Source organism: Geotrypetes seraphini, chromosome 14 (genome assembly GCF_902459505.1).
Source record: "Geotrypetes seraphini chromosome 14, aGeoSer1.1, whole genome shotgun sequence".
Taxonomy (NCBI): domain Eukaryota; kingdom Metazoa; phylum Chordata; class Amphibia; order Gymnophiona; family Dermophiidae; genus Geotrypetes; species Geotrypetes seraphini.
The window spans coordinates 62229014-62248546 of NC_047097.1; the positions used below are offsets into that span (position 1 = coordinate 62229014).

Genomic DNA, 19533 nt, shown 5'->3' on the forward strand with positions numbered 1-19533 from the left:
TAGTCTATTTGGGTCTCAACATTTCATCTTGCTTTATTTATTTGGATAACTTGATTTGCCATATGGAATTGAAATGAGAGAAAAAAACCTTGAAAGCAGGACGGTAAGCAATATCATTATGGACTATTAAATAAAGTAATGGAGGTTTGTATTGCTTTTAAAGACCTCTTTATTAAACATTAATTAGCACTACAGCATGATCTGTGCTTCTGAAGGTTCCACATTCAACCGTCTGTGCAGCCCTGCTCGCTGAGGACTTCATGGTTACTATATACAACTCCCGATGACAAGGAACAACCAAAACAGGTTGGAAGAATCAATACTTAAAACATCTGGTTTAGGCAGCATGGGCCAGGCCAATTTGATTGTTTCCTCTATCAAAAACTACGTAGTACTCTCTGATGAAGACATCACCCAAAATCCAGAGCTCCCCAGCAGAGGTAGGCAGGTTCATGGACTGGAAACTGCTGATACAACCACCCTGGTTCTAGAAAGGACAAGATAAGACAGAACACTGAAAGGCAAGACCTGGGCTTGTGAGGTAATAAACAAAATGGCTGTCTCCACAATAAAAGCACGGCCTTGAACAGCGGAGCATAGCGTTAATTTGTTTTCATGGTTATTTTCTGAATTAGGACTTACCAAATATCTGTATTCGATTCAATTTGGCCCTAAATAGTGCCCCAAATGCATTGTTCTTATTTGGCTGAATAATGATTTAAAGTTGAATATGAATACTCTGTGACTCTAGTGTGCTAAACCCTACGGAAATAAATACTTGATCTCTGATTTTATGTTGCTTCTTTTATTATTTGTTCTGTTAAAGCTCAATACCTATTATTCATATTCAGTATTTGTATGTAGCTGAATAATATTTTTCATTATTTCTATTTGACTGAATAGTAAAATATTCTATTCGGTATAGCTGTAAAAGAATATAAGAATTGCCATACTGGGTCAAACCAATTGTTCATGAATTGTTCCAGTATTTTGTTTCCTTATAGCTGCTTATTCCAGGGATAACCAGTGGAATTACCCAATTCTACCTTTATAATGATTTATGGACTTTTCCTCCAGGAACTTGTCTAATCTATTTTTATACCCGGCTACACAACTGCTTTGTCTGGCAATGAATTCCAGAGCTTAATTTTGTACCATTGGCTTCTGATTCAGCTTCCTATTAAATTTAACATTCTTATTTTAACTTTTAAATCAATTCATCATAATAGTCTGTCTTATCTTTCTTTACTTATTCATCTTTATTGTCCAACGAGAGTTTTACATTTCCTGAATGAACAGTGTCTTCATATCCCTTCTGCTCATTCAGTTCATTATGAACTTACCAGAGAGAAAGCTTTTTTTTTTTTTTTGTCTTTCACCATCTCTCTGGAATTCCCTTCCATCTTGAATTTACATATTTAAGATTTAGAACTTTGTTAAAGACTTATCTTTTTGACCAGGCGTTTTCTATTCAGTTGGATGGTTCAGATATGATTCGTATTTACTAGTAATGCAGCCTGCAATTTTTATTGATTTAATTTTTTAATTTTTAATTTTTTTTTTTATTTTACTTGAGATGTAGCTAATTTTATTGCATGTTTTATTCATTATGTGAACTGCTCTGTTATTATATAAGAAAGGGCGGTATATTAAATAAAATAAACCATTAACCATACTTAGGGGGCCTTTTACAAAGGCGTGGTAGCAGTTTAACGCGCAGAATACCGCGCGTTAAACCGCCTGCCGCGCTAGTACCTAACGCCTCCGTTAGGATTTTAGGCTGCCACAGGGGTGATGAAATATCCAACGCGCTAACCCCCGTAGCGCGCCTTCATAAAAGGAGCCCTTAGTGATGTCCTTTACCTGCATGATGTAAGCGCTGGCCGGCAGGGGGTACTGGACACCATTGATGGTGAAGATGATATCGGGCATGCTGCTGATGGAACCACAGTTGATCACATACTGGTAGGATGAAATAAAAAAAAAGGGAAATTTCACTAGCGTTGTATTTTCCTCAGCGAATGAGCATTTGAACGACGTCACAAGAGGATGAAAGTAAATTTAGCGACAGATTATATATTAGTAATATTTTATACCTGTCCAGGACAGTAATAATAATAATTTTATTTCTTATATACCGCTGTACCGTGAGGTTCTAAGCGGTTTACAGTAGAAACAGAAGAAACGCAATAAGTAAGATTAATTAAGATGAAGAGAGAGTACTTAGAGTTCCCTGTCTGTCCCAAAGGCTCACATTCTTGCTAAAGTACTTGAGAAAAATAAATTAGTTAGGTTATAAACATAGAGTAGAAGAAGGTAGGAAAACAGTTCATAGGAAAATTAATTTTGAATACATTATACATTATATATTGTTCAAGGCGGAATACAAATTATAGGAGATTTGGACATTACCAAAAGAATTGTGTAATAAAGATTATCTAGATAAATTACATAACAGTGATTCATGTACATTACATGGTGTGGTAGAGGACTCAATTATGAAAATTACTTATCAGGGAATCAAGTGATAAGAGAATATAGTGGAGAATATCAGTATATACGGTTTACAGATTGGAAGTTGCCTAATAATGACATAAGAAGTTTATTGGATAGTGTGGAAAATGTTTATATAGGAATCAGAGTATGTATGATAGGAAAGGTTCTAAGAATTGATTAATGTGTTATTCTATAGAGGGAGAGCTTGTGCATAAAGGGAGGATATTAGTTGGTAATGACGTGTTTTTACTGTATTTTCAACAACTCTAATGCCAGTAATAGGGTAAAAGAGACGGCGGGTTTAAGTGTGTATAACAGTGCTCATGCCTGACCATTCTTGATTCACTTAGGTGGAGCTGGCACCTATGACTAGAGAGAAACAGAGAGAGTCCTAGATATAGCTAAAAAGAGAAATGTATTGGGGTGGCTCTATAAGACAGACGCTAACATTTACCCTAAATGTTACCTATGTAAATGTTCAGTTATCAGCACATATGTATGTACGAGGGATCTTCAAAAAGTTTCCACCCTTTTTTAAAACACTATTTATTAAATATCTCAAAAGCAAATTGCATCACTTTTCCACATAATCACCCTGTTTTTCGATACATTTTTTTCCCCCGTGTCCTACTAACTTCTTCATGCCATCAGAAAAGAATGCTTTCAGCTGAGCAGGAAAAAATGAAAGTGCGGACACATTTTGAAGAACCCTCGTATCAGCAGAGATGCGTGCATCTGTGCCAAAATTCCACCTAAGCCAGGGGTGTCAAAGTCCCTCTTCGAGTGCCGCAATCCAGTCAGGTTTTCGGGATTTTTCCCCAATGAATACGCATGAGATCTATTAGCATACAATGGAAGCAATGCTTGCAAATAGATCTCATGCATATTCATTGTGGAAATCCTGAAAACCCGACTGGATTGCGGCTCTCGAGGAGGGACTTTGACACTCCTGACCTAAGCTCTATTCTATAAACATGCCCATAAGTTTATTATTTATATACTGCCTATCAGTGGAGGTTGTCTAAGCAGTTTTTAAAAATTCAGGTACTCAAGCAATGACAAAGCGCATATTTGACCGGGGGTGGACTTGTGAGCAGAGTGGGTACTGCAAGGGCACGACACTATCTTTTCAAGTTTTCAGGATTTACACAATGACTAAGCATGAGATCTATTTGCAAACAGATTTCATCCCTATTCAGTATGAAAATCCTGAAAACTGAAAAGACTCTGAAGATGTGTGGTGGGAACCTGTTCTATCAGGCAAATGTGCTTAAATTTAGATACCAAGTTCTCGAATGAGAGGAGTAGGTTAAACCATACAGATTTACTGCAGACACTAATTTCTACCTGCGCAGAAATGCGCAACGTTATTTCTGCACTGACCAAGTGTAACCTTGTGCAGGAGTTTTCCGTAATTTATTTTATTAAAATGCACAGGCACATAAGTCTACCTGTGTTATAAAATATACCATATATACTCAACTATAAGCTAAGATTTTTGCTCCCCCCCAAAAAAAAAATTGAGGTTGGCTCATTGTCAAGTCAACACACCCTCTCACTTCAACTCCCATCAATACATGTGAACCTCCCCCTTCTCCTCTTATTGTACCACCAAACCTATTAACTTCAATGACCGGTATTTTCCTGTAAATAAAACATTACCTTCCTATTGTACACTCTTGTATACTCCCGTCAACTTCAATGACCTGTACATTCCTAAAATGTTAATTCCAATGATTTCATCATTTGTCATCTTAATTAATTGTTGTGAACCGCCTAAAACTCTCTGGGTATGGCGGTATACAAAATAAAGTTGTTATTATTATTTTTATTTCCCCCCTCTCTCTGCAGTGACCAGTATTTTGTGCTGCTCCCACTATTCAAGTTTCAAGTTTATTAAAAAATTTGATTAATCACCTAATCATGTATTCAAGGCAATGTACAATACTAAAATGATGTTACAACTTATAAGGGACATGACTTACAAGACTGACTGAACCACTAGGGAAGGCCGGGATAGAAATACATTAATTGATAGTAAATAGGACAATAAAAGAAAGGGGTTTAGGAAAAATCTGAAATTTAAAAATGGGCTAAACATTGGGGTTGTTTATTGGTTTTGTTTTTTTTAAAATAAAGTATGCGATGTTGACTAAGGGAACTAACAGTCAAAAGCATCTTTAAAAAGAAAGCATTTTAACTTGCCTTTGAATCTATGTACCGTATTTGCCGGCGTATAAGACGACTTTTTAGTACCTTAAAATCCTCCCCAAAGTCGGGGGTCGTCTTATACGCCGGGTACAGTTTACATGCCCTTACTTGCGGGGCTGGATGTACTCAGTCGCGCGGCTCTTCTTCTCCCTACCTTCTCTGCTTGCAGCACAGAGCCGAACGGAAGTCTTCCCGACGTCAGCGTTGACGTCGGAGGGGAGGGAGGGCTTAAACAAAGCCCTCCCTCCCTCCGACGTCAGCGCTGACGTCGGGAAGACTTCCGTTCGGCTCTGCTGCAGGCATGGCAGGTAAGGAGAGAGAGAGTACCAAGAGAGAGGGGCGGCCGCCCCGCCCCGGTTGCAGCACAGCCGGCCAGGTCCCTTTACTTTTGTGGCACTTCCCCGACCGACCGATAACAGCCCGGGTCCGACAATCCTCCCTGCCCTGTAGCCGCGAATCTAAATTACCTTCTTACAGCAGCTGTAAGAAGGTAATTTAGATTCGCGGTTAAGGGCAGGGAAGTTTGTCGGACCCGGGCTGTTGTCGGTCGGTCGGGGAAGTGCCACAAAAGTAAGGGGACCTGGCTGGCTGTGCTGCACCCGGGGCGGTAGAGAAGGGGGGGGGGGAAGGACTCTGAAAGCACTTGAAGACAGAGGAGGGAGAAGAACGCTGAAAGCACATGGGGGAATACAAAGGGGTGGAGAAGGAAGAAGGGGTCGTCTTATACGGCGAGTATAACACAAAACTCTATTTTTTAACTAAAAGTTGGGGGGTCGTCTTATACGCCCAGTCGTCCTATACGCCGGCAAATACGGTATATGTCTTTCTTCCCTTATATGAACTCCACATGGAAATGAAAGCAAGTTGGGCTGGCCCCTAACTCAACCCATGTGTGAGCCCACTTGCTCTATCAACAGGAAAAGGTACGGGCTTGATCTCTTGCACACTTTACCGATCTACAAGTTAAGCAGTTTTTCAGGAGCCTATTTACCTAGGCAAATAACTGCTTATCCTGGTAAATGGCTTTTTGAACATTACCATCTCTATGACAGATACCATAATGTTCGTTCTATACCTGGCCTAAATAGTAGTTTTGCTCAGAACAACTTGTACAATCCAATGGGAATTCTGATTCCACTTCCTCAAAACGAGTCAGCGGTGTTGGGATTCTTCATCATTCCCCATAACTGGAAAGTACTCAATATATATTTTTTAAAGAATTTTTCTTTATTTTTATAACTTCAATGTAGCTTAAATATAGCTTATAGCTTGTATATAGAAAAAGGTTTAAAAGTGCATCACTTATCTTAAATCCTTATCGGTTCCCCTTCCCGACGCGTTTCGGAACTCTTTTTCAAGGTCGGGGGAACAAGAGATAAGGTTAATCCTCAACCATAGTCTTACTGCCGCTTGCCCGACCTTGAAAAAGAGTTCCGAAACGCGTCGGGAAGGGGAACCGATAAGGATTTAATATAAGTGATGCACTTTTAAACCTTTTTCTATATACAAGCTATAAGCTATATTTAAGCTACATTGAAGTTATAAAAATAAAGAAAAATTCTTAAAAAATATATATATTGAGTACTTTCCAGTTATGGGGAATGATGAAGAATCCCAACACCGCTGACTCGTTTTGAGGAAGTGGAATCAGAATTCCCATTGGATTGTACAAGTTGTTCTGAGCAAAACTACTATTTAGGCCACTTATTGATAACCTAAAGTGAGTCATATTAGTTTGGCAGATCGTTCTATACCTGGCCATAAGAGTTCTCGCTGGCTCCAATGTAGTGCTGGATATTAGCAACGGGGTTGGGTGGACCAGAAAGCAGAGAAGTTCCAGTATCCACAATAGCCTGACAGCTGCTGCTGCAGGCAATGACTTCTCCGTTCATGGTGATACTGGGTGATGGAGAAAGACAGTGTTAGTGCTTCAGTGATTAAGCATAGTGAATTCTGTCATAGAAACCGCAGAGGAGATGTTCTTGATTCAGGCTTTTTAGTTAGTCTATTTTTTTGCAAATTCAGAAACGATCCACATATGCATATCAGAGCCCAGCTTTCACATGCTCTTGGTTTCATGTTTTATTTTATTTATAACCTGCCTTTCACAAGGCAGCTCACACATACACAATAAAATATACATAAAATACATATAGAAAATGCAAACAAATAAGCGGCCAGTGCTTACGCCATCACAAAAGCCTTACTGCCCATATTTCATGTTACAGAATAGGTGTCTTCAGTAACTTCTTAAAAACATCAAAAATTACTCTGCTTTCAAATGTACAAAGGTAACCAATTCCATTTCTGGGGGCCCCTGCAAGAAACCATACTTACACGTGAGATATTCAGTCTCAATTCCCTTCTTGATGGCACAAACAAGTCACCATGATGGACAGAACGTAACTTGGGTAGTGGAACATAAGCCTGAATAATACCCACTAACTTACAGGAGCCAAACCGTGCATACACAAACCATCAGGTCTTCCAACTTCAACCAGTATAACTTTACGTAATATTCTGTTACATGCTCAGTCCTTTCCTACCAAAAAAGAGTCCATACTGAATTTTCAGCAACCTGTAGTTCACTCAACAAAGTTGTTGGTAGGCCCAAGAGAACAAGATTACAATAATCAAGACACGATAGTACCATCGACTGCAAAATGATCTTAAATGTGCTAGAAGGCAAATACGGTCGAAGCCTATTGAAAAGCCATTGATTCTCAACATCCACATTTGCGTTATTTTCATTCAGTTACACGTGTTTGTCGAAACACGAACCGTGTTGGGTCGTTCCCCTATGCATATGTGGCTTGTTCCTAAATTTGCAAAAATAGACTGAATGAAAGCCTGCATCAAGAACATCTTCTCCACAGTTTCTTTTGCTTTTGGTTTCACCATTTACTGTGGAACTGTTGGGTTTCTCCTTTTGCTGCTTGAATTCTGTCATATACCAAAAATCAGATTCCCCTCCCTCAGAAGCCCAGAGCGGACTCTACAATCCTTATGTAGACACATGTGAACCCAGAACTGCATTAACTAGAACCTGACTTCCAAAGTTTGTGTCTCCAAGTTTAGTGAATACATTTTGTCACACATCATATCTAATTGATATTTCCACAATTCCAGTGCACACGCTACACAAACATAATTCTCTTTTTTCTCCGGTTTTTAGATTTGTCCCATGTTCTAATATTTGGCAAACATTATCATTTCTACAGGCAGAGAAAGCAGGAATATGTCCTCTGCAGAACCAACAAGGATGTGAAAACAGGTTAGGTGGTCTAAGGAGAAGGGACAAAAGAACAAATGTAATATTTTATTGACACAGGACCCAACATGGCCAAGTTTCACTGTAAGCCTTCATCAAGGGTCATTAAAATCTTCAATAGCACAGATCTGCTCACAAATGACCTGCGAAACACATTTGATTTTAATACTTGACCAAACCAAAGCAGTGTTAGAGAAGTTTACAATGTTAAAAAAAACACATCTCATCATACAATAACAATTGTCATTACAATAAATCAGTGGTTCCCAAACCCCCAGCCAGTCGGGTTTTCAAGATATCCCTAATGAATATGCATGAGAGAGATTTGCATATAATGGAAGCGACAGGTATGCAAATCTCTCTCATGCATATTCATTAGGGATATCTTGAAAACCCGACTGGCGGACAGGGTTTGGGAACCACTGCAATAAATGAACCCTCACATCAATACTAACACACCCCAAATACGAGAGGGTGCTGAAAAGTTCTCAGCTCAACCAACCAACTTCCTAAATTCTGAGCGTTATTTTGCCACTGTAGCCAATTTGCAGAAATGAAATTCTGTGCTTTTGACATTGTTTCAGATCATTGACTGAACCATATCCACATCATTCTCTTCTTGGTTAGGCTGAAAACTTTCCAGCACCGCCTCGTATACAATAATTAATAATCATTCAATTGCAACCTCATTGTCAAATTCTCTCATTAACAGTATAAAAATTTCAACAAAACTATGTTACCATACATTGACATTCCACATCCAGAAGTTATTGAAATTACAATTTAACTTTTTCTTAAACAGCAAGCATCTCAAGCCCACGATTAAAGAAAGACTTTAGCAGCATCAGTTACACTTACCTATCCACAGTAATCTGCCAGTACCCTTCATAAGAGAGAGGCACCCAGTTAAGGCTTCCCGTGTAGTATGATGAGTCAATTTCACCAAAGATCACCACACTGCCACTCTGTTCATTACTAAAAAGCATATAGATGATTGTAAGAATAAGAACACATCTCCAAATTCTATAAAAAAGCACTAAAAATTGCATGTGCAATTTTAATGGAATGACAAGCTAATTAGCGTCCAATAATTGATGCTAATTCCAAGTTACATGTGTAAATTTAGGCGTGGGAACTGTGTCAATTTTTATGCATCAGTCAAAAAAGGGTGTGTGGAAATGGGCGGGTCATGGTGGATTGAGACGTTACTTTGCATCAGTCAAAAAAGGGAGTGTGAAAATGGGCGGGTCATGGTGGATTGAGACGTTACTTTGCATCAGTCAAAAAAGGGAGTGTGAAAATGGGCGGGTCATGGTGGATTGAGACGTTACTTTGCATCAGTCAAAAAAGGGAGTGTGAAAATGGGCGGGCCATGGGTGGATTGAAATGTTACTTTGCATCAGTCAAAAAAGGGGGTGTGGAAATGGGCAGGTCATGGGTAGATTGAGATGTTATTTTCAGTCATGAGCATAATTATAGGATATGGGCATCTGCACCTAAATTTAGGAATAGGCATTTGCAACACGTTTTCCTTGGCACTAAAGGCCATGCCTAAATTTAGTCATGGCTCCCGGGCATAGGTTCTCCCCATGTTTCCCAGCAGAAAGTAAATAATGCATAAGAAGTACTGCGAGAGACCGAGAGTAAAAATGGGAACGTAGAAAACACCAAAATAAAAATTTTTCCTTTCAAATAACTGAGGTGTCTTATATCACAAGCAGAAACAATTCCTATATCTAATTCCTATTCATAATCAGTTTATCTTCTCTCCTCATCTACTCCCACACCACATTCCCAATTTTTCACTTGTATAACAAAAAAAAATTATATGAAATGGATCAGGTTAAAAAGCCAGGGGAAATTTCCACAAAAATAGATTCTTCTTGATCCATCCCTATGACTTACGAGCTCAAGTAGACGGAAAAGAGGTCCTGAGGTACAAGGCCCTGGTTCCACATGTTATCAAAGACAGGAGTGGCTCCGGAAGAAGCAATGTTGGGGTAAGCCAAACCCAGGATCCCATCAAAGGGAGAGTAATAGAGGAAATAACCAGGTTCCGTCTCACTGAGGCCAAAGATCTGGTTGGGGTCCTCGATGCCTCCAACCTACAAGGACAAGCATCAACCATTCTCTTCATTCATGGTTATTTTACTGCAAGGAATTGACTATTTTTAAAGAAAAATACTGCTTACTATTTAAAAAATAACTGAAGGAATATGTAGAAGAATATCACAGTCCAACATATATCTGCATTAAAAAAAAAAAAGCTGATTTTAATGTAGATCATCAGAGGTGAGATTCCTCAAAGCAATGTCAATAAGAGAATTGTTATCACTAGTCTCGTCATCGGTCCATTGTGCGCTCCCAAATATTAGTAATTATCAGTCTCTTCAGTTACATAATGTTCATAGTAACAATCCACTACTTAATTCTGGAAAAGCATCATTCACACTTATTACTTATCTTAAAGTCGCATCGGGGGAGTGCACAATGGACCGATGACGAGTCTGGTGATAACAGTCCTCGCATTGACATTGCTTTGAGGGATCTCACCCTCTAATGCTCTATATTAAAATCTTAGCTTCTTTTTTTGCAGATTTGGTATATGTTGGACTGTGATATTCTTTAAGGAAGGCATCACAGGCTTAGGGACTTTTCAAAGATTGGATTTTGGGTTTAAAGGAGGATTCTCAACCGAGTCCTCTGGACACATGTGGCCAGTCAGGTTTTCAGGATATTTACAAGGAATATGCATGAGATTAGCATAATGTGGATATCCTGAAAATCTGACTGGCTAGATGTGTCCAAAGGACTGGGTTGAGACCCCCTCCCCCTTCTCCCCCCCCCCCCCCCAATTTAAAGTGAAAGTAGGCAAACTGCACATATCCAGCAAAACAGCCCCCTTGTCTAATTTTAAATTTCAGGAGTCTCATGAAGAGAAAAAAATCCACAAAAATGCTACAAAATGGTGTTAAATGTACGATCTGGGTCAAAGTCCCTCAACACTTTATGTACACTTCTCCCTCCTTATTCGCTGTGATAGGGGATTAACAGAACCGCAAATACAGAAAAACTGCGAATAACTTTCATATGTTGTTCGCTGTTTTCTATTAAAAACCATCGTGAATATGGCAAAACCACGAATAACATGGTGGGAGACCTGGCCTGTTCCTGAAGGAGAGGCAAAACACGGTGAAGAAAGTGCTGAGAATCGGTGATTTTCTCTGTAAACGCTTGGAATCAGCGATTTTTCTATGCAAGCTGTCGTAATTTGGGGGAGGAACCAGCATGCTAAAAACTGTGAATAATTGAAACTGCGAATGCTGAAACCGTAAATACGGAGGGAGAAGTGTACTATTTTTCTCTGCAATTTAAGGGGCCCTTTTACTAAGCTATATATCTGTAAGTGGTCCCACAGTAATGGTTCACATGCTAATGAGGAAATTATCAAGTGGCCATTAAGGGCCCCTTTTTACAAAGCCACAGTATCGATTCCCCTGTGGCAAATGCACCAAAGTCCATTCAGTGCCTATGGGCTTCAGTGCATTTGCTGCACAAAATCGCTACCGTAGCTTTGTAAAAAGGGCCTTAACAGAGGAAAGGGAAAATGCAGCCATTTTACAACTAAAAGTGGCCTCAGCACACAGGAAAGCCCCCCGCTAGTGATAACGCTGTCCATGTTTTAGTGCAGCTCAGTAGAAGGTCCCCTAAATCAGCTCTAGCTTTCCATTTCTTTGTCTTTATTATGTTTCTGTACTTTTCTGCATTATCTCCTTTCTTCATGCTCCCCTTCTCTTCCCATTTAAGAAGGTGCTTCTCTGTTGTACTGACCTGTACAGTGTCATAGCCCAGAATTCCAGTCATGCTCCCGGTTCCATATGCAATAGAAACTGGTTGATTGGTTGACCGGAAAGTGGAAGAATGCTGAGGGTTGAACTTCCTGTGGTTTGCTGTGGAGAGAGAGTCTGAGGCCTGAATACCATGCATAGCTGGAGTACCTCTTGGAGATAATTCTATAAGGAGCTGCCTAGTTTCAGATGTCTAAAGAATTTGCATAAATGCTGATATTGCAATCATTTCTGTGTGCACTCGAATACATGTGAATGAAAGTGAGCGCTTTCTGGCGACGCAAAATTCTGTATGTCCTCCCCAGGGGAGTGTGGTACAGTGGTTAAAGCAACAGCCTCAACACCCTGAGGTTGTGGGTTCAAACCCACACCACTCCTTGTGACTGTGGGCAAGTCACTTAATCCCCCCCCTTGCCCCAGGTACATTAGATTGTGAGCCCACAGGGACAGACAGGGAAAAATGGTTGAATACCTGAATAAATTCATGTAAAACCATTCTGAGTTCCCCTGGGAAAACTGTATAGAAAATTGAATAAATAAATACTTTGCAAGCTGGCATTCACATGGATGGAGTGTGGAAGAGGGGCATACTTGTAGATGTTAAAATTTACCCAGTCTTTTGCGATCTATGTAGGCATCAGCACTTTTACCAGCTCTATGACTGGTATATTTGTTCATGCCTCAAATGTAGGCACATTTTCAGCTACTTCCCCTAATATTCCATAAAGAAACGTAGGCACCTACTTTTCTTTACAGAATAAACTTCAAACAGGCACTTTCCCAGCATTTATTAACGATTCCATCATTAAAAACAATAAATACTCGCCGTCAGTATATTTTCTCAGTAACGGCCCCCCAAACTTGGAATTCTCTTCCCATCTATTTACGTGAGGAACTTAATTTAGACAAATTTAAAATTAAACTGAAAACTTTTTTATTTAACGACGCATTTGTCATCTGATTTATAGTTTTCTTTTTAACATTATTCAATTTCATTTACTTCTATTTCTCTTGTCTTCATATATTCAACTATTTTTATCCCATCCTTTTCGTGTTTTCCTTAATTGGTTCCCCACCTTGCTTAATTACATTGTAACTTCTTTCCCGTCCTTCCTTTTGTTCCCAGTTCGTACAGTTATTGTCTAGTCTTGTCAGTTTTTAACTATTTTATTGTGTAATTTTATTAATATGTAAATCGCCTTGAATATTGAAAAGGCGATTAAACAAATAAATATTAAACTTGAAACTTGAAACTTGAAACTTGCCTAAATCTAGATACTGTTTTATAGAATTACCCTTCATCTTCCTCTCAAAATTCTTCATCCTCCTAACAAAATTAATCAGGGACCACTGTTCAGGCACTAGGCCTGATGGGCCGCCGCGGGAGCGGACCGCTGAGCAGGATGGACCTCTGGTCTGACTCAGCGGGGGCAACTTCTTATGTTCTTATGTTCTTCTCTCTGCGCCCACTACCCAAACCCTTGTCCACACTCTCGTAACCTCATCCTTAGATAACTGCAATCTACTTCTAACTGGTCTCCCACAGTGCCGCCTCTCCCCCCTGCAATTTATGCAAACTCTGCTGCACGACTCATCTTCTACCAACGTCGCTACACTGTCACCCATCTCCTTAAATCACTTCACTTCCGCCTTCGCATACAGTCTAAGCTCCTATTGCTGACCTACAAGTGTGTTCATTCTGCTACACCTCAATATCTCTCCTCTCTTCTCTTTTCTTCTACACCTCCCTCCCAGAGAACTCCGTTCCTCAGATAAGCTCAGACAAGGTTTACCCTTCTCCTCCACTGCCAATTCCAGATTTTGTTCCTTTCATCTAGCTGCCCCGTATGCCTGGAATAAACTACCTGAGTTTGTCTGCAAAGCCCCTTCCCTTGTTTAAAAACAGACTGAAAACCCACCTTTTTGATATAGCCTTCAATCCATAACTCTACTCCCTACTGCCCATCATTCTATATTTATGGGAACATTTCTGTTAATCTTACCCCTGGTTCATTCTCTTTGCTGCAAACATTTTTAGCTTCTCCAGTCTCCTCATATGTGAAAATATACAGGCTAGTATTAAAATATTAATTATGAGAACAGATGGTTTAAGTTTAGGGTTATCAGCTAGGTTCTGCTAGTCAGGCTGATTTAGTCCTGGTTTTATTCAATTACATACATAGGACCTATTGTCTTTTTGGGTTTTTTTTTAACCTACTGAGCCGAGCTCAGAACTATAATCCTATGATGCAGTGGGGCACAACGAAGCTTGGATGACTGACTAGCTGAAATGAAACCAGTTGGCAACTCATTTGAAGTTTAGAAATCTTGTGGTTAGCTTGCAAACAGGCTAGAGAGCTGAGATTACATACAGCAGGCTGGGCTGGAGCAGTAGACAGACGGGACCCAGAGGTTGGATGAGCCAGTATCAAAAATCACACTGAAAACCTGGGGCGGCGTTCCGACACCGATGGTTGCAAAGTATTCAGTCTGTTGAGGAAAGGAAATTAAACCTTTTTACATGTTGTAAAACATAGGAAGGTCTCCACACCATAATTGCATACTTCTCACATGCCACCTCCACTCAGTGGCGTAGTAAGAGGGGGGGGGGGGGTGGCGGTCCACCCTGGGCGACACCTTGGTGAGGGCACAGGCACCTGTCCTCTGCCACCCCCCCTCCCCCACTGCTGCGTATGCACACTGCTTCCCTTCCCCCATATCTCTGTAATATTCCTGGTACGAGCAGCAACCCACAACCTGCTGTCGCTCCGACGCCACTTCCTGGAACCGCGCCTGGCCGACACTGGCACAACAGCAGCTTGGGGGTTGCTACCCATACCAGAAACGTTGCAGAGGTACAGGGGAAGGGAAGCAGTGTGCACACAGCAGGAGGGGGCAGGGAAGGAGTGTGGAGGTGGGGGCGGGGAGGGGCACAACCACCCCAGGTGCCTCTCATCCTCGCTACGCCACTGCCTCCACTATCTAGTTTAATCACCTGGCATCATATATATATAATCTGAACTTTTCACTTAGAATATTTCTTCCTGCTACAGAAAGATTTTTATCCATTTAAATTAACTAACTAAATAAAACAGTACAAAAAAAATACATATTGAGCAGTGTCGGAGCATTTAGCACTCCGGGCCGTGGTAGAAACCTCTGGTGCAGCCTAGTGAAAGGGGGGTAAATTAATGCAGAAATAACAGAGATACCTTTGCAGTATATGGGAAAGTTATTTATCTAAACTTATGACAGTATTCTCAGCATTCAAACTCAAAAGCAAAATTGTGCTGAAAATCTGCATATGATTGTATAAGGATAAGTTATCTTATAGCTATATACCACTGCTGTCCTATGGAATATAAGCCATACAATATTTATGAATTATAGTACAACAAACAATATTTGGGGTTCATGAGATTTATTTCCCTGTTATACAGATATTTATTTCTCTGTTTTACAGATGAACGCAGAGGGGAGCATAGTCAAAACTTTAAAACGTCCAAAAACCAGCCTAAGTTGGCACTTGGATCTCCAAGCACTGATAATCAGAACCAATTTTCTGGATGTGCAGAAGCTGCTGTGCGTCCAGAGCTCAAAGGGGGAATCCCCTTCAGCTGAGGGGATCCCGAAAACAGGCTCAGCTGATGGGGATTTCTCTGCCGCAATCAAACAAGGTAGTTGGGTTTGTCTACAAAATTTGCTTTTGTGCATTTTTCACGTGGAAGTTTCTATTTTTGAAAATGGCCAAATAAGGTTAACATCCTAAGGACCAAAACGTATACCTAAGTCATTATCAAAAATAAAAGAGAGACGTCTGAAAATGAACATTTTTTTCTCTTGGGTTTGTGGATGTCCTGCCCAAAACGTCCATCCTTAGACTTCTACGTGCTATCAAAAATGCCCCTCAGAGTGTACCATGATGAAAAACGAGATGTTGAAGACCTTTCCTAAAATACTTAGCACAACTGATGACTACTTACATCCATGTAGTTCTCAAGAGGTTGGCTGGACACTTGGGCTAGGGTCGGGAAGTATTTGGTGGCAGGGTTATAAGGGTGCATCTTCAGGTAATCGGCCAACAGGCCATGTTCCTTCAGGTTCTGCCTCAGAGATTTTCCACGTTGAAGGGGAATCCTGAGAAATAGAGAGAGAAGAAATGGGGAGGGAGGAATATAGGAACAGAAAAAGGCAGAAAAAAGAAAAACAGAGCACAGCAGAGGCAATGAGAATAATAATGAAGAGGTCAGGTGTACATAAGAGCATAAAGAACATAAGAATTGCTGCTGCTGGGTCAGACCAGTGGTCCATCATGCCCAGCAGTCCGCTCCCGTGGCGGCCCTTAGGTCAAAGACCAGTGGCCTAAATGAGTCTAGCCTTACCTGCGTACATTCTGGTTTAGCAGGAATTTGTCTAACTTTGTCTTGAATCCCTGGAGGGTGTTTTTCCTTATAACAGCCTACGGAAGAGCATTCCAGTTTTCCACCACTCTCTGGGTGAAGAAGAACTTCCTTACGTTTGTACGGAATCTATCCCCTTTTAACTCTAGAGAGTGCCCTCTTGTTCTTTCTACCTTGGAGAGGGAGAACAACCTGTTTTTATCTACTAAGTCTATTCCCTTCATTATCTTTGAACGTTTCGATCATGTCTCCTCTCAGTCTCCTCTTTTCAAGGGAGAAGAGGCCCAGTTTCTCTAATCTCTCACTGTACGGCAACTCCTCCAGCCCCTTAACCATTTTAGTCACTCTTCTCTAGACCCTCTTGAGTAGTACCGTGTCCTTCTTCATGTACGACAACCAGTGCTGGATGCAATATTCCAGGTGGGGGCATACCATGGCCCAGTACAGCGGCATGATAACCTTCTCTGATCTGTTTGTGACCCCCTTCTTAATCATTCCTAGCATTCTGTTTGCCCTTTTTGCTGCCGCCATGCATTGCACAGACAGCTTCATTGACTTGTCGGCCAGTATTCCCAAGTAGAATCATTAATAATGAGATGAAACTCAACTGTTTGTGAAGGCTTTTTTGAGTTGAAATTTTATATTCAAACTGGATTTGAAGATTTCTGATGTTTATCAACCATTTTTAAGAGGGTTGTTTTTTAGCAACTGAACTATGAATGTTTGTTTAACATTACTATGGAAACCGTATAGGTAATATACGGTATATAAATTTTTAAATAAATAAATAAGAGGACATACCAGAGCAAAGAGAGTGAAAGATAGAAAAGGAGAAGGGTATGAGGGACAAAAAGAAAAATGTCAGACTCTTAGCTCTAATTATCCTTAAATATTAATTGTTTGGAAATGAAACCATGGGGTGAAACCAGAATCCATTGTTGGACCCTGCTTATACTGAATTCACTCCCTATTTTTCATATATATTTTTTCACCTATTCTCAAATGTACTGTTGTGAATGAGTTTGTATTTGTGGTGATGTTAAAAATGTGAATAATTGGATTCTGACCGTATAGTTTTGAAATAACAATCTATTGAGAGGGTTTTGTAGTTGGGGTTTAGTGCATATCCTCCCCAAAAGCTTTTTCTCAGGGTTTTCTTTGGCAATAGTTTTGATAATTACCATCCTTAGGCTAGATTTGTCTACCTGCAGACATCTAGAGCTACACCCTACAAAGAGTTTTCTCTGTCACTCACTATCCTAATGGTCCCAAAGCGTCACTGCTATCCTTCCAGTATCACATTAGGAAGACCAGCCTATATAATTCTTGGTGGACTGTCTAACCATCATAAGGAGAATGCTAACCTGACCCTCTAACACAGATCTCTATCCTTCATTAGAATTGAGGCTTTCAATCTATTAGGCTCTCTATAAAGTTCACTTTTATCCCATGCTCTTAGCGCTGTCAAGTGCAACAGACATACAGCTTTAGCTAAAAGAAGATAAAGTTAAATTAGATAAAAGTCTAGAACTTACTTCACCAGACACTCGGAGAGTGCCACTAATGCCAGAAGCACCAGCCACTTCATGGTTCTTCTGTCCGTCCCAATCACCCAAGAAAGAACTAAATACCTGGATCTCAAGTGTGAAGCATCCAGGGAGGAAGGCCCCTTATATGTAGCACAGTGCACTCATCAAACACCAGTTATCATTGCATTAATGTTCACGATAAGAAAAGTTAAATGTGACTGATAAAATGACGATAACTTACAATGCCCTTGTGGCAATGTTGCAACTTGATAGTCTTAAGACTTTATCAACATGTCTAAAAACAGCTTTATCTTATCCATAGCGATATATCTTTATCTTGAATCTTTCCAATCATGTGCCAAACAACCATGTAGGACCCGATATTCCAAAACAGTCAAGGCAAAGAGACTTTTCCAAAGGAAACTGGGTACCTGGCAATTTTGTCAGTTTTCAAACCTAGAGGTGATTTTTAAACCAAGAGTCGCCATGCTTTTCAAGAGAAGGCTACATAGAACATTTCAAATGTTTGAAAAGGCAGGGGGGGGGGGGGAACCTCATTGGAGTTTGCTGAGCTAGAATCCCCTCTTGGATTCTGGCCCTTTTGGTGATTTGAAATGCTGGGAATGGGGAAACATAGAAAGATGACGGCAGATAAGGGCTATAGTGGGAATTGGTAAGTGGCATCTTATCTTAATAGAAAGAATTGCACAAGAACTGATCCTTTATTTTCAAACAGAGAAAAATGTCTGGATAATGTTTTTTTAATGTGGACAAATGCAAAGTGATGCACATTGGGAAGAATAATCCAAATCATAGTTACCTGATGCTAGGGTTTATCTTAGGAGTCAGCAGCCAAGAAAAGGATCTGGGTGACATTTTAGACACTACGCTGAAATCTTCTGCCCAGGATGTGGTGAGAGCCATAAAAGCAACCAGGGTGTTAGGAATTATTAGGCAAGGGGTGCTAGATAAGACAAAGAATATTGTAATGCCTCTGTATCACTCCATGGTGTGACCTCACCTTGAATACTGCGTTCAGTTCTGGTCACCATATCTCAAAAAAGATATAGCAGAGTGACCAAAATGATAAAAGGGATAGAACTCCACTCATTATGAAGAAAGACTAAAGAGGTTGGGGCTCTACAGCTTGAAAAAGAGGCGACTAAGGGGGGATATGATTGAGGTCTACGAAATTCTGAGTTGTGTAGGACGGGTAAAAATGAATTGATTTCTTTCACTTTCAAAAAGTACAAAGACTAGAGGACACTCAATGAAGTTACATTTACCTTTAAACCAATAGGAGGAAATATTTTTTCACTCAATGAATAGTTAAACTCTGGAACTCATTTCCGGAGGCTGTGGTAACAGTGGTTAGTGTGTCTGGGTTCAAAAAAAAGGTTTGGACAAGTTGCTGGAGGAAAAGTCCATAGTCTGCTACTGAGATAGACATGGAGGAAACCACTGCTTGCCCTGGGATCAGTAGTATGGAACATTGCTATAATTTGGGTTTCTGCCAAGTACTTGTGACCTGGCTTGGCCACTGTTGGAAACAGGATACTAAGCTAGATGTTCCATTGGTCTGACCCAGTTTGGCTGTTCTTATGAAAATGCCAGGATAGCTGCCCACACATGTCCCAAAGCCTTTCAAATCAATATGACCACTGTATCAGATGTATATAGTGTTATCCATTTACCCCTCCCCTCAAATTTGGACATACTTCCGGATATACTTGGCTAATGAGTTGGTAATGGTAACCATCGATAATTGGATGCTAAGA

At 40.2% G+C, this 19533-nt stretch overlaps 1 protein-coding gene across 1 annotated transcript; it reads right to left on the bottom strand.

Annotated features, from left to right (window-relative positions):
• Positions 1–337: 337 nt before the first annotated feature.
• Positions 338–17814, bottom strand: LOC117348392 (pepsin A-like). Its single transcript, XM_033920469.1, has 9 exons — positions 17762–17814; positions 15810–15963; positions 14199–14316; positions 11810–11928; positions 9884–10083; positions 8837–8953; positions 6462–6606; positions 1864–1962; positions 338–487 (listed from the first exon to the last, which is right to left on the bottom strand). The coding sequence occupies exons 1-9, from the start codon at positions 17812–17814 to the stop codon at positions 338–340; spliced, it is 1155 nt and encodes a 384-aa protein (XP_033776360.1).
• Positions 17815–19533: the final 1719 nt, after the last annotated feature.

Coding starts and splice junctions, on each gene's coding strand:
- LOC117348392 (XM_033920469.1), bottom strand. CDS start 17,814: ATGAAGTGGCTGGTGCTTCTGGCATTAGTGGCACTCTCCGAGTGTCTG. Junction 1,963..6,461: donor GCGAGAACTCTTATGGCCAG/GTATAGAACGAT, acceptor TCATCCTACCAG/TATGTGATCAACTGTGGTTC. Junction 488..1,863: donor CCAGCGCTTACATCATGCAG/GTAAAGGACATC, acceptor TGTCCTTTCTAG/AACCAGGGTGGTTGTATCAG.